We start from the raw sequence: 16,290 nt of genomic DNA, 5'->3' as shown, positions 1-16,290 counted from the left end.
TGAGAGTACTTACTTGTAACCCAAACTGTGGCATTTGCGGTGCCCATGAGGAATAAGATTTCGAGGTGATGGTGGCGTCGGGGGCAGCAGCACTCCTTCCACTGGAATGCTTTTGCGAGAACTTTGTGGTGACGCTCCTACTTCAGGACCTAACAAAACAAAGTAAGGATTTCGATGATTTAGTGCATTGCATTAGCCAATAATAAAGCTGTAAGTCATATACAGTACTTTTTATTGCTGCTACTTCATCTTGTCAGTCTATGTGCTCTCAAGAGACTATTTGGGCATTTGTGTGTTAGGAAGAGGAAGACGTTCGCCATAAAACATACCTGTTCTTTCAGGCACTGCTTCAGATTAGGCGGTGATATATGTGTCAAGGAGTAATAGAAGTATTTTTGGCCATCATAGAAGTTCTATCTGTTGTTTGTTTGTTTTTTTACCAGTTTTGCAATATAACTTTAATTTACTTTATTTACCTATATACTTCCATTCACTGGCAGCAGTAAGGAGTGACATGGCCAGCTCTCCTGCCACTGACGTTTGTGTCAGAAACCGCACTTACCACAGTTCCCAATCCCTTGCTCTTACCTAGCACTGCCGCACACCACTACACACAGAGCAGGGTCCCGTTCCAGTATACGTATACAGTACCTTGGGGGAAGCTGCCTGATGTGATCGATGTGTCTGTCAGCCTCTACACAGCAAGCTTTTAGTGGTTTTAGCAACAGCTTTGCAGAGGAAACCAGACAGCGATTGTTTTGGGCAGTCCCCCCGACGAGTTCTGTATGTAAGAATATACAGTACATTAGGGGAACAAGACCATGCTCTGTATAGCTCAGTGCGGCAGTGCTAGATAAGACCAATGGAACAGGCTAAGCCCTTTTCTGCTGCCAGTGAAGGTAAGTATATGTGTTAATAGAAACTATACTTTTTTGCTTCAAATAAAATTATACTACAACATAATTTAATTTTATTAAAGCAATGTATAAGAAATATATTACACCTTCTACAAGCTGAATTCATCCCTATTTCTCTCTCCCCTTTCCATAGACTTCCATAGGCAGCATTTAAACGTATCCCTCAGTGAGCAGAGTCTGTGAGGTCTATGATGTATTTAATCAGTGCGTGCAGAGTAAAGGACCAGCTACCCAAAGTGTTCATTCCCTCTAATCACAAGTTAAAGTGCTCTATTGCATTGTCTAGTAAAATGGTAAAAGTAAAAGCTAGCTCCATAATAAGGCAAAGCTAGTAAGACGTACCTACTAAATCCTCCCGAGATGCTGCAGTACGCGGAGTGCTGGTCCCCGGTTCAATCTTTAAAGATAACCTATAGGAATGATAATCACGTAGCATGAGAAGGATTATATGAAAAGGCACACATCACACACAGCCATATGTTCTATCAACTCTGCGCCTCTGGATAGTTTACGTTCCCAGCTCTGTAGACCCCTGGAAATGTAAACTGTGAACAAAGTCAAAGAAAGCACACTGAAGCCATCAACACGATGGATGCGTATGGCAATCACCGGAAAATGTGGCATCTGGAGCGCTGTTTACAATGATAGAAAGAGAAGTTCACTACATTTATGGAAAGAAAACAGAATTTATAAAGAACAAAGAATTCTAAGTGAGACAGAAATACAGAAATGGACGAGACATATGTAGAGCATTACACTGGGTACGTCATGCATATATACATCAACACAAGCAAAACAAATGGAGATTGGATGTTACCGGTAACGCGACGCTTCACCCACGTAATATTTATAACCAGAACCAACTTGGACTCATCAAATCATTGATGTTTGCAGAAACATTAAAAAGCCTAACAGGGACTCGTTAGAGATGTCACGGTCACTTTAAGAAAACATTGGACACCACAGAAACATGGCAAAAGTTTTGCTCATTCCAGCCTGTGTTTAGACTCCTACCAAATGCTAGAAAGAGCTGGAAGTGGTCCTGGGCTGAGCACTTCTCTCCCCATCTCTAGCAGCTAAAGATGGTTAGCCACAGGAAGAAGCACTAAGCAGAGCTCTTCTCTTGGTTCAGTCTAGTAATTGGTGGGGTCTAAAGATCCAGACGGCAACTGATCAAAACATTTTATATGTCAAATGTAACTGACACAACCAAGTGATAAGCAGCATACAATATATATATATATATATATATATATATATATATATATATGTTATAAACTACAGTAGGAGTCAAAATGGATATTGTCTGCAGGGTATGAGCGAGTAAAGCATTTTATGACTTATTTTCTATGCTATGGATATGTAAATAACTGCATTTCTTAAGCCCATCGTATTAAGACTGCAAAGGAGAATAAATGTTATGGCAACATAGGCCATATATACTTAAAGGAGAAGTCCGGCAATTTTTTTTTATTAAAGTATTGTATTCCCCCCAAAAGTTATACAAATCACCAATATATACTTATTTCGGGAAATGCTTATAAAGTGCTTTTTTTCCCTGCACTTTCTACTACATCAAGGCTTCACTTCCTGGATAACATGGTGATGTCACTTCCTGGATAACATGGTGATGTCACTTCCTGGATAACATGGTGATGTCACTTCCTGGATAACATGGTGATGTCACTTTCTGGATAACATGGTGATGTCACGACCCGACTCCCAGAGCTGTGCGGCTGTGGATGCTGGAAAGGATAATGGCAGGGGGACACTGAGGGACACGGGACACAGGGCACTGGAGGGACACTAAGCATCCCCCTGCCATCATCCTCTCCAGCAGCCACAGCCCGCACAGCTCTGGGAGTCGGGTCGTGACATCACCATGTTATTCAGGAAGTGACATCACCATGTTATCCAGGAAGTGAAGCCTTGATGTAGTAGAAAGTGCAGGGAAAAAAGCACTTTTATAAGCATTTCCCGTAATAAGTGTATAATGGGGATTTGTATAACTTTTGGGGGGCAATACAATACTTTAATAAAAAATTTTACCGGACTTCTCACAAACAGAGTATGCCATAACTGTCTGATAGAGGAGCCACCTCAGGGACCCGCTGCTATCTCTATAATGGAGCCCCCCCCACCTCCCGATCTGGTCTGGCTGGGGTTATGAGTGGGCTATTCTACACAGTATCCATACCGCCTGCAGAAGTAAATGGGAGTTATAGAAACATCACAAGCGATACGGTTTCTTCCTTTAACTCCACCCAGGGGAACTAAAGAGCATAAAACAGCCCACCCAGATGTTTTCATAATCCTGGGGTCAGGAGGGCCCCATTCTAGAGACAGGTGCAGGTCCCAGAGATGGGACCCCCATCTATCAGAAATTTATGGCACATCCTGTGCAGACTTTAAAGGGGCAATCCAGACAAAACTATTATTGTGTTATGCATAGTACAGACCATGACTGGTACTGCCTGCACTAGGTACGCATCAGATTTTACTATCACTTTAACAAACATCTGACATGTCACATCCATCACAGAACTTTCTTCCTCCTTGTCAGCCAGAGGTTCTGCAGCAGCTGCAATCTTTTATTTCCCTGAAAGACAGCACTCATCATGTAGTCCTGAGACCTGAAACCTCTACATAATCTCCATGAAGAGGAGCGATTCCAGTCTCCCAGAGGTTGGAGCGGAAAAAGTGCCTGGCCTCATACACCTGACATGACTGCTACAAGGTCTTGTCATCTTGTTCAGTGTGTCTGAGCCCTGGCTGAAGGGGTTACATACAGTAGGCCTTGCAGATATTAGATGAGTTGATTGTTTGGCGTTGCCTGGAGCGTGCTGGCGAATATAAAGGATCCAGTATTGTTTTTTCCACTGATAATTCTTTAGACTGTTCTCACATCAGACAATTGTTTAATAAATACAAAAACTGGGCGTAAAAAGAGATGAGCAGATAGGAAGAAACGAGTCTCTCATCTGGTAGTAATCCAGTGCTGGCCAAATACAATAATTCATTACACATTACCCAATGGGAATTCGAGGAGCACATCCTAATAAGAGCACTATTTATCTGCTATATATCTTACAGGGAAAGCACTGGATGTTCTTTATATGTTCCCCGCTTATCAATGGTGTTACTTTTTCGTAAGATAAATTGATGTACAAATGTGGAAAGGCATTACCGTGAAATAATGGTGCATTCCTAACAAACGTCTACTTACCTGCCCTGCTCCTCTACTGCATCCATCCATGGGGCCTGGTCCTGGCTGATCAGGACTGCCTGTTCCCGTTTCCGCATGAAGGAAGTGCCCACTATGGTAAGTGATTGGTTTAACCAGGAACAGTCATCATGGGAAAGGCACTGTGGGGAATCGGGGAAGACAAGTAATTCCCCTCCCCTCTTCCCATTTTTAGCCCAGCCCGAGACCAAACATATAGGGTCACATATTCCTATCCAGTACTGAGAATAAGACTTTTTGTTAATATGTAAACAAGGCTCAAAAGTCAAAGTGGTGTTGCCCAGCATAACAAGAACCCAGTGTTACCAGCCCATATCCTCTTATTTACTGTCCATGCCCCCTCCTACAGACGCCTACCTCCCTTTGACTGACAGTGGGCATGGAGGTGGAAAGTAAGGGCCCTATTACATGAAACGATTATCGTGCGTAAAAAAATTGTTATATCATTCGAATTTAAATGATAATCGTTCTGTGTAGTTGCAGGTAAGGATCGAAAAATCGTTCGTATGTCGTCGCTCGTTGATTTAGATCTGAACCTAAAATTATCGATAATCGTTCGCTGTAATTCCACATTCGTTCGCTCAAGTTACTCATTTGTTCACTAATCGTTCAGTGTAATTGCACATTGTCCATTGTTTTGCTGGGATCAACATTAAACGATCATAGTAACGATCGCAGTAACGATCGTAACAAACGACTATCATTCTGTGTAATATGGTGAACGATTTCAAGTTAACGATAAACAATCTTGTTTGCGATCGTTTATCGCTAATCGTTAAAAATCACTCCATGTAATAGAACCCTAAGAGGAGATGTGTAGCGCCCGCTGGGCAATTGCGCCTTGCTTACATATTTATTATCTACGGGGATATAAAAGTATGCCCAGTATCCTGATGAAAAACCTTACACCCCCTGTTTAGTTGCTGACAGGTTCACTTTAACCCATGATAAATTTCCCCCATTGGGCCATACTGTACCCCATGATACAGATCTGTGTATGAAATACTACCTCTGCAGCATTTCCTAGTCACGAACATTTAGTCCCCACTGGGCACTCCATAACCTTTGCTAGTCACACTATTTTCCCCTTCCTTCCCTCTCCCACTTCATAGAGTATTTCCCGGCATCTGTTTACAATTGCTTCAGAAATCAGAAATGTCTGCTGCTTTCCGTCATACACAACCCAGAGATGGCTTTAGTCTCGCACTGCGTGTATGAAACAGATTGCTGATAGAGTATGTAAGCAAACCTACGCATTTACGGACAGTAAAAATAGGGATCTGAAACAGGCTCCAAAATGGTCAAAAACAATAAGAATTTTTTTTTTCAGGACAGGTTGCTAATCTAAAATATTTAGGTACATTCATGCATCCTCCACCTTAGGCTGGGTTCACACTACATTTTTGCAATCCGTTTTTTGCAAAATATAGATGAAAAACGGATAGAAAAAAACGGATGCAAGTGTGTGCATCTGTTTTGATTTGTTTTTCCATTGACTTCCATTATTTAAAAAAAAAACACGGATCAAAACGGATCAGATTTCTTTTTTTTTTTTTTAGCGGACACAAAAATTAGGTTGACCACGTTTTTGTGTCTGCTAAAAAAACGGATCAGTTTTTCTTTATAATGGAAGTAAATGGAAAAACGGATCAAAACGGATGCACACACTTGCAACCGTTTTTTGCAAAAAAACGTATTGCAAAACGTAGTGTGAACCCAGCCTAACACACAGTGAACCGAGTGCACCAAGCTGTATAGTGGTGCATAGTCCTTTATGAAATAATCTAGAGCTGCAGGGGCTCCATATGTCAGGCATGGAATCCGGTAAGTGGTTGTTCTGCGACATTATAAGAAAACGGAGAAGTGCCGGACCATCAGTAACAGGTAGTAAAGATAATCCCTTTACTTATTTATGGCTTCAAAACACAGGACAGGTAAAAGCAATGCATTTCTGGAACTTACAAGCCTTACCCAAGCCAGATGTGCGTTGGAGTAAGATATATGAATAAGGAACCTTTTTTCGCAATATGGATGCATGGGGACCCTTTGTTTCCTGCACTCCCATGCATTCCTTACAGCTAGTGTAGGAGCTGGTTTGGTTTCCAGTTATGCAGTAAGTTCAACATCCACTGAATGTCATAACTATACATACATGTCCAAATTAATGTTGTGCCCCGCCCCCAGTTCACTTCTTTGCATTATAATAAGATTTTAACCCATCATTGTCAGGGCATGCTAGTAAACAGCTGCTATATAGCCAAGGGTCGCAGCTCTCTTTGAACCTGACATTTAACATTTGTTAACATTACAATGAGACAAGATCCCAAGAACTGCAAACGTGCCTGTCTTGTAAGCTCTTCAGACGAAACATCTGTATTCAGCGGCAGGAAAGGTGGTCATGTGACTGCACTTCTGAAACAACCCTGATGTCTGCAACCAGGCTTTACAGCATTGCTAATCTACTTCTGCCAGAGTCAAAGGAAAAAAACAACCCACTATAACCTTTAACTACACAGCTGGGAAACCATATTTTATGGCCAGACTCTAACATGAGCTCAGATTAATCACTATGATTAAAGGTGAACTAAGATGCTTTAAAATACAGAAAAACGGCTTAAAAAAATAACAGAACTGCTAATATTCTAAAAATGGCGCGTGTCTGGAAACGTTTTAGATCAAGATATAGTACACTGGGGATAGCGGTGTGATGGGGGTGCCGTGATGTTTTTGCAGTGACATTTTTAGGCCACTGCTTATAGTGCTAAGAGCGGTCATTTTCAGCAGTCATCTTATTTATGCACCAACAATGTATATACATATACGGACACGTTAATGGTTTTGACGGGTCAGGGCGCTCAGATCCCATTGGTTGATACACAAAGAGCAAAGAGCTGAGACAGACACGTGGCTGGGTGCTTGTCCCGGTCTGGTTCTATAAAGCCCAGCTTCAGCAATGAGACAGGAGGGCAGCAAGTGGCTGAAGAGAAGCACTCTGTCACATGCTTCTTTCCGCTCCATCTAACAATTGGCGGGGTCTGAACATCCAGACCCCAACTGATACAAATTTTTGACATGTCTGTGTCAAGTTTTTTTTTTTGTGACAGTAACTCCTTAAATAATATAATAAAAGGAATTTAACTCACAGCACTGCACTGGGCACATTGGATAGACTTAAAGGAATAATTCTATAGAGGTATCTCATCCCAGGCAATTACAGCAGATAATCTTATAGGGTTACCCATAGACTGCCGCTTAGGTTAGGACTGATACAGACATGATTGAGGTGGTAAGTAGCAGGAGGACAAGCTGAGCTGCAAAACTTACTTATAATTATCGTCTTCTACAAATTTCTGCAGCTCCTCAATGTAGCGCACAGAGTTCAGGTACTTCTGGACATGCGGCAACACAGGGATGTCTGCAAAGGAGCACAAGGATGGTTAACTTGCTTACATTGGCTAATCCATCAACTATGGTTGGCTAAGCTATATTCTCATTCAATGAGCCATGTTATAACACTGAATGAAACAGAAAAGAAAAAAATGCAAATGCTACCAGCAATGTACAGCACCATCCCTATCTTACCATATTCACAGGACTGCTGCAGGTCAGAGATTATCCTCAGGATGTTGTTCATTAGATTCGATCGCTGTTCGCTCTCCAGGATACTGCCCGTAGACGGATATGCAGAATCTATGTATGTGAGGTCTGAGAGGTAAATACCTGTGAAGACATTAGAGGGGGGAGGGGGGACTTTAATTCATCTGACCAATGAAAACAGGTCTTAAGCATGTGGTACTGCAGCAAAACAGAGAAAGCATGGAGGTCCCATGTTTTTGATGTTATTATTCTACTCTGGAAAGCATTCACATGCGCAGGTGTACTTCCACATAATAGACAAAGTGTTACAGCAGTGGCAGCTCACATGTTGGTATCATATAGTGGAAGATACCAGGGAAAGACCACCTACATTTGGATGTCACCTACCAGACCTCTATGACTTGTCTTCTGACAAAAGAGCACTATGGCTGGTATGATTATGGGCACTCAGTAGTTGTCGACATATAGTGCACAGATCAAAAGAAATTACGTAGTAATTTCCCTCTGAAGCCATTTATTGAAGGGAAACCAACAGCAGGTTAGAAGTATCTAACGTGCGGATATGTCCCTATGGTGCACGAGGCGTTGAGGACGAGGAGGGTATCTTTCTTACCTTGGTCCTCAACACTGTTATAAAAAAATTTGTAGTTTATTTTATATGCAAATCAGCAATTGCAATTAAATGCCTCATTTGCTTATGTGTGTGCGTGAGACATCTGGGAGGAGCATCATGGATGGCTGGAAGACCGGACTCCCCACGAGCCCCTTTCAAAGTGCCCGTTTCAGGACGGCAACCACATTGGGCAGCCATAAACTCTGGTTCTAGCTGCACAAACTACTATGACTTATTTTACATAAAATCCCTTAGCCCCATAATAGGAAGAAATGTCTCTAGAAGTCTAGTCCTAAATGATGGTGAGGAGATAGCCGATCACTGTGGAGGACCAGCTAGTGCATTAAAGTGTACCTGTCACCAAAAAAAAAAAAACTTTCAAAAGTTTTTTTTTTTTGTGACAGGTACACTTGAATGCACTAGCTGGTCCTCCACAGTGAGCGGGTATCTCCTCACCATCATTAAGGACTAGACTTCTAGAGAGAAATGTAAAAAATTTTTATCATTCAGTGTTTGAATGTTCAGACCCTGACTGATCAATAGAATGAGTATGGTCAGCTCCCCTCTCTGTGTCAGTGAAAACGTGCCCCATAGACTTACATTATGAGGCAGTCTCGTCACAAGAACCAGAGTCGGGAGAGGGATGCGCTGAGCGCAGCTTCTCCCTCCTCGTTTTCTCAATCAGTTAGGGTCAGAACAATAAGATCTGTACTGATCAAAACTTTTGACATCTCTCTCTGACATGTAGAGATGAAAGACTCCCACAGCCTACAAGATATCAAGGTTCGAGCTTTATTACAACCTCTGGTACAAGAAATGCAACATTTTGACAGTCCAAGGTCTCTTTCAAGCATGCTCAAAAAAGACCTTTGACGCTCAAAACATTGCATTTCTTGTACCAGATGTTGTAATGAAGCTCGGACCTTGATAATATCTTAGATGCTGTGGGAGTCTTCAAGTCGTTCCTGTGTCCACGGTGGAATTGTGAACTCTCCTGCATGCATTAACCACTATAACCTAGATGTTTGTGCACTATATATCCTAATGCTGTTGGATCTTCTCATCTTTTGTTATGTCTCTTGGACATGTCAAAAGTTTTTATGGTGACAGTGCCTTTTTAATGTCGGACCAGTAACAGAGGAAAAAACTAAAAATTTCACTTACAGTACTTGGGGCCAAACTACGCAAACATTGTAACAGTAAAATTATTATCCCTTTTTTCAATTGAAAAAAATAAAATTACAGCAATTTTAAAAATGCACGGGTCACCCAAACTTTAACTACCGTCATCAGTCCCCTGTAACTGAAGTCATGTCTTTATACGTCAGGCGGGGAGTTTTTTAGAGCGGAGGTCATTATGAATTGCCGGCAGCAGTTACTTTGCATACAGACACAAATACGACAATTAACCTCGCTAAATAAATCTAAGGAGATATTTCCCATTGTGTACTGTAGATACAGCGCTTACATATAACAAAGAGCTGCCTCATAACTCACTGTATAAAACAGCATAGGAACTATGTACAGTAGGATGAACATGATCTGAAAACACTATCGCAGTGGTCTCTGGATGAACCCTCCATGGTGTAACTAGGTATAGCATTACCTTCCTACTTGGACAGGCAAACATAATTGGGACTGACAAAGAACATGGTTTATGGGAACTGAAAACTGTATATAGAAGTCTCCTACTAACATGATAACTAGTTATGAGCTAATCGCTTATCTAAACAAAGCAAAACGCTTCATTTCAACTGCGCTCCGCTCATCAAGCAGCCTGCCTTTTAGTGCTGCTCCGCTACCTGCTACTCCAGCCCAGGTGCCGGGGAAAAGCACCCCCGAGTATTGCAGCCAACCACGTTAATCTTTTTACGGCAGCCGTTTCCCCTGTGTCAGCAGGACGATGCACCGTGCCACTTGGGTTGTATAGACAAAAAAACAGAAGGTGCAGCAGCAACCCACAGGTGCAAGGGCCTTCCGTATATACTCCTCCCAGTGTACACACGGTAAACACCTGCTCTGTAGATATTAAAAAGTGAGGATCTTAGCAAAGTATTTGATCAGAGTGTACCATGTCGCCATGTTAAGGCGTCCTCGAGACATGGTCCCTACTCTAGCATTTTCATTGTACTTTAGCCACAAGCAGTGTGCAACCTGCAGTGAGAACAGAGTCATAGATGTGCGGCCAATTTTTTCTTTTTTTTCCCCCACTTGGGTTGTATAGTCATGGACTGGTTCCAGTAACCTGATGGAGGAGTCTCCGCCCTGAACTTCACAGCCCTCAGATCTTAATCCTATAAAGCATCCCTGGGATAAAGTAGAAAGGGCTGTTCTGGGCATGTCAGTATCCCCAACTTATAAGAGGCAACTGCGAGAAGCTATCCGGTCGATATGGGCCAGTATTCGGCAGAATGATTCAATACCATGAAAAACTGCTGTGGTTCCTAAACAGGTTATTTCAAAGAACAGAAAAAGTATTACCTTTGTCTTCATGTGATGTCTGTGATAGAGAACCTGACCCCCCATCTTGGAAGTTATACCACTGAGGCAGGACAGAAGTAAAATTTGTGCATCGGGGAGCAAGGAAAGGTAACACTTTTCTGACTCCTTGGACATCCCCTTTAAAGAAGATCCAACAAGCTACTAAATGGGGTGTATAACATGCCCATTCAGTGTTTGTATGCAACTTCCTTCTCATGGTCAAATTTTTATTGAAAAGCAAAGAGAAAGCATTATTACAATGAGCCCCACACCATCAGGGGCCACAAGATTATCTGAATAGAAAGAAAATTAATTGAAAAAGTGATTAAAATGTGAATTGCTATGTAACATTATTAAAGGGGTTATCCAACGCTACAAAACATGGCCACGTTCCCCCTACTGTTGTCTTTAGTTTGGGTGAAGTTTTGAAATTCAGTTCCACTGAAGTAAATGGAGCTTAATTGCAAACTGCACCTGAACTGGAGACAACAGTAGGGGGAAAAGTGGCCATGTTTTTGTAGCGCTGGATAACCCCTTTAAGAGAAGACCAACACATCTGGACTGGACACTAGAATGACATAATGGAAAGCGAGCGGAGGGGGGGAAAAAACAACTAGATGAACAGATTTATACATATGGAGAGGAGAAGAAGAGGAAAAATAAAAAAGGGGTATATGGTGGGCTGGAGGGGATCTTACAGAAGTCAATAAAAGCTGTGGAAAAAACTGACAGCTGGATTGTGAATTCCCCTAGTCAGGTTAGGAGAGTCCCTCAATTACAGAGCATGGCTGCCAAATATCTTGAAGTAAAATCTTTAGGTTTTAAAAGCCAGGGAAACAACCACATGGCCACGAGAAAATGGCTGGACAAGGCCTTCCTCTGCAAATCTTTAAATTATACGTATCTCCATATAACAAACTGTGATGAAAGGTTGTCACTGTCCCTCAGTAGAGAAACGTCCTAACCCTGTGCTGGAAACTAAGCGTACAAGTCTCTCAGAACTATACATTACCAGCTAAAAGACCCAACAGATGAGTATCTGCAAAACCTTAGGAGCAGTGGTTATATTCTATCCTATCTTATTAAGACGTCCATTTGTCAACCACTATCTGTTCCTATTGGTGATCCCATTAGGTACACCCTCAAGACATTTATTGCTGGGGTATTAGTCCACCCATTATTATTAGTATGTAAGGAGCACTCCAGGGGTGTTCAGTGCTATGAAGTACTCTGGTACTAGGCTACTTGATTTTGACTCCGCTCATAGAGAATGAATGGGGAGTCCGATTCTCTGTCATTCTCTATGGGCATCGGACTCTCCTGTCAGGGGGGGTGACACGGCATGGGGGTGACAGGTCCTCTTTAAACATCAAAGACAGTAGTTAAAGAGTCACTGTCTTTTTTTTTTGCAGAAATAAATAGTTCAGGCGATTTTAAGAAACTTTGTAATTGGATTTATTAGGCAAATATGCCATTATCTGCACTCAAAACGCCTTTTCCTAGGTCTCCCCCCCCTCCGCTTTTCCATTCACTGCAAAATATCAGGAAATTGTGACTTGTTGCATCAGACAAAAGCCTGTCTGTTCAATAGAGAGGGGAGGGTGGAAGAGGGAGTTAGTCGGCAGCAGAGAGCAGAGAACAAAGGATTACACAACATGGAGGTGAGTGACAGCAGCATTCAGAGGTCTGAGAGGTCAGTGCTGACGTCAGAGGAGATAGCCCGGTGATTAACTGTAAATTAACTCTTCGTTGTCCTGTTTTGGTGCCTCATCTCTCTCCACCCCTCCCCTCTACATAAGCAAGCCATGAAGACAGGGGGGAGAGCTTCAAACTCTTTTTTTCATGATTAAAAATGCATTTTTCAGCTAATAAACCCAATTACAAAGTTTCTTAAAATCGCCTGCACTATTGATTTCTGAAAACAAAAATTTAACGACAGTGACACTTTAAGACTTAAGGGCCCATTAGTATAGTCTCACTTAATATATCTATAGATTTTTATAATATATAATAGAATGTCATCAACTCCGTTATCTGTATAAAAAAAATATATAAAGAATGACTTTCAACATCCTCATATCACAAGCTTCTTTATAGGACTTTGCTAGTTGCCAATAAATCATATTTAAACTCATGCCATCCCGTTCCCTTCTGGCCACCAGCTAGAGGAAGACATTTTTGAAAGTTATATGTTAAGAAGAAAGAGTTAAGGCGTTGAATATTTTTACTGTAAACCTAGGAGCCGTACGATGTGGTGTTTGCACAGCAGGGGCCTCTACGCACTGACCACAAGTCTCTGTGTCCACTAAAACATGTGGTTAATCAACAGCGGAAATATACGTTGAGTTCTGTTTCCTCTGGGCAAATTTCTGGCCAGCTCCTCAATCAATACATCCTTTACTGTACTTTTAAGATGAATTAAACAGATGACGCGAGACCCAGAAATCAAACAAGCCTTGCCTGGGAATATAGAGACGGAGCGGTGGAAAAAGTATTCCGAAAAAGTATATGTGTTTTGTGTAATGCTCTTTGCACATGCCCGGGTCTGAGCGAATAAAACCAATAAACAAGCTCTTCTGTCAGAGCAATTACTCCAACGTCAAATGAAAAAATACTTAAAGTGTCACTGTCGTGAATTTTTTTTTTGCAGAAATCAATAGTCCAGGCAATTTTAAGAAACTTTGTAATTGGGTTTATTATCCGAAAAATGCATTTTTATCATGAAAAAGCAGTTTGAAGCTCTCCCCCCTGTCTTCATTGTTCTCCTATGGAGAGAGCTAAAGAAAAGACCAAAACAGGACAACAAAGAGTTAATCTACAAATTCCTCACGGGATATCTCCTGTGACAGTCACCAGTGACCTGTCTGAGCTCGGATTACAGCTGTCACCCAGCTCCCTGCCTGTAATCCTCTGTTATCTGCTTTCTGCTGCCGGCTAACTCCCTCCTTCCTCCTCCCCCCTCCCCTCTCCCTAGAACAGACAGGGGACGTCTCCTGCAACAAGTCACACTTTTCAGATTTTTCAGAGTGGATGAAAAAGAGGAAGGAGGGGGGGACCTGGGAAAAGGCTTTTTACATGCAGATAATGGCAGATTTGGCTAATAAACCCAATTACAAAGTTTCTTAAAATCGCCTGGACTATTGAATTCTGCAAAAAAAAAAAATACGACAGTGACTCTTTAAGTGTTTCTTTGAACATTTCTCTTGTATGAAGCTTTTTAGAATTGTATTCAACAAGGGCCAATAAGCTGGTGGATTCCAAAAGCTACTGACGACATTAACGTGACCCTAATGACCGCCACCCAATTTACCACTTACTTGGAATGTCCATAGCCATATACAGTACCATTCATTTCTATCCAACCCCTGCATTAAGCTTATATCTCACAGTAGAGCTGATAGGTCTGTACAGCAGTTTTATTATAAATGTGGGTCACTGGTGGCAGATGCCAGCCCATTGAGGCTGTACCCCACTAGAATGAGGCCCTCTGTGCACACTACGGTTTATTTTATGTTGAGAGGTCTCTTAACATATATCTACATTAGATGACTTTATGAATGGTGAGAGATGAGAGGAGGGAAGCCTTCACTTACTGTTCAGGAGCAGAGGGAAACATCTTAAGTTGGCAGACTGGCCCATTGTGCAAGCAAACAGCCCAACTTTTTCTGTCTCTCTCCAAGAGCCCTGCTACAAAGGGCGATAAAATGCTAAATCAGGCTAATTCAGCATATTATCTCTCCGTGTAATTAAGACAACTATCAGCTGATGACAGCGATTGGCTGTTCGTGTCTTTTGCTCCTAAGCTAACAATATAGTCTGCCGACCACGCGCCGCTACGTGTAATAGTGATATGTGGCCAATGGCTGATGAATCTGTAAATAAAATAAGAAAGTTTATACATTACCTCTCTGCTCTCCCTGGTGTCTTCCTGGCCTCTCCCTGCAGCAGCAGATGCAACTTCAGAGCCGGTCTCTTAAGTGACAGACTGCTCAGCTAATCACTGACACAGGGCAAGTGATTGGCTGAGCAACCTGTCACTTCAAAGACTGGCTCTGAAGTGCCACTGGAGACTGCGGGGAGAAGCAAAGAGAACACCGGGGAGCGTGGAGAGGTGTAACGCCTGGAGTAGTGGATCCACTGGACCGTCACCAGCGATGGCACTAACCTCACCAGGGAGCGGAGTCTAAGGGGCCGCTGGTTTTCACCAGAGCCCGCCGCAAGGCGGGATGGACTTGTTGCGGCAGGCGACCCCCAGATCGCTACCCCTGGCTTGGTTGCTAGTGACGGCAGGCGAGGCGTGGCAGGAGCAGTAGGCAGGAGATGGTGCTGGCAGAGGTCTGTGGGTGTAACCGCAGGTGGCAGGCTGAACACAGGAGCAATGGTATCACAGGGGAACAGGAACAAGGACTTGGGACCAGGTAGCGATAGGAATCAGGAACAACAGGGGGCTGGGCCAAACGCTATGGGAAGCATGTAGAGGCTCCAACACAAGGGACAGGGCATGCTGGGATTTATAGGGAGTGCTAGGTGCAATTAACCAATTAAGGGCGGACTGGCCCTTTAAATCTGAGACAGCCGGCGCGCCCTAGGAGGCGGGGACGCGCGCGCCGGCCGGCACAGAGGGAGACAGGAGCGGAGGAGAGGTGAGGAGCCCCCAGGGGCCGAACTAGCTGCAGCGCCGGGTCCCTGCACAAGGACGCCGGCGGCTGCATGGGGCAGGAGGAGGTCGCGGCGGTGGCCCGAAACACGGGACGCCGCCGCGGCTGTGACAAGAGGTATTTTATGAACTTCACTTTTAAAGCAAGGGCTGCGCGGACATCGCTAACGAACGTTTGAATGTAAACGAAAATAGCCCTGTGTAATTGCTGGCAGCGATGAAAAAAAAAATCGCTTGTGTGTCGATTATTGATTTAGATCAGACCCTAAAATCACTGTTAATTGTTCGCGGTAATTCCACATCGTTCAGTGTAATTGCACATTGTTCATTCTTTTGCTGGGATCAGATGGAGTAATTGATCACAGTAGTAAGTAGCTTGTAGTAACGATGATCTAATGACTATCGTTCTGTGTAATATGGTAAATGATTTCAGCTTAACGATAAACAATCTTGTTGGTCATCGTTTATCATTTGTCATCCATCGTTAAAATCGCTTCGTCTATTAGAACCCTATTAACGTCACACAAACGATTTTTTTGATTGTTGCCTGCAATTACAGAGGACAATCATCTTTTAAATTTGAACGGTACAACGATTTTTTGCACGATAATTGTCCCGTGTAATATGGCCCTCAATTTTTCTAAATGAAGTGACTTATAAATATGTAAAAAAAAAAAAAAATCAAATAGGCTACCACACGTAAGGAGGTAGCTTGAAGTAGTGACATTTTTAAGTGAACAACTCCTATGAGAACACATCCAAACTTAGCATGCATGTGTAT

The 16,290-nt window shown here is 42.6% G+C and overlaps 1 protein-coding gene across 5 annotated transcripts in view; it reads right to left on the bottom strand.

Moving 5' to 3' along the window:
- RALGPS2 (Ral GEF with PH domain and SH3 binding motif 2) overlaps positions 1-16,290 on the bottom strand; it is a 133,457-nt gene that overhangs the window by 17,801 nt on the left and 99,366 nt on the right. For all 5 annotated transcript variants that reach the window (XM_069981125.1, XM_069981121.1, XM_069981123.1 and 2 more), the window contains exons 9-12: positions 7,744-7,881; positions 7,486-7,576; positions 1,260-1,327; positions 14-149 (exon numbers count right to left, since the gene is read on the bottom strand). In XM_069981125.1, the coding sequence (XP_069837226.1) occupies positions 14-149; positions 1,260-1,327; positions 7,486-7,576; positions 7,744-7,881 (433 nt within the window). The remainder of the gene's footprint in view (positions 1-13; positions 150-1,259; positions 1,328-7,485; positions 7,577-7,743; positions 7,882-16,290) is intronic.

The sequence above is a fragment of the Dendropsophus ebraccatus genome, chromosome 8 (assembly GCF_027789765.1).
Source record: "Dendropsophus ebraccatus isolate aDenEbr1 chromosome 8, aDenEbr1.pat, whole genome shotgun sequence".
Classification (NCBI taxonomy): domain Eukaryota; kingdom Metazoa; phylum Chordata; class Amphibia; order Anura; family Hylidae; genus Dendropsophus; species Dendropsophus ebraccatus.
The sequence above is the reverse complement of the archived record's forward strand: the minus strand, read 5'-3'. Positions and strand labels throughout refer to the sequence as shown.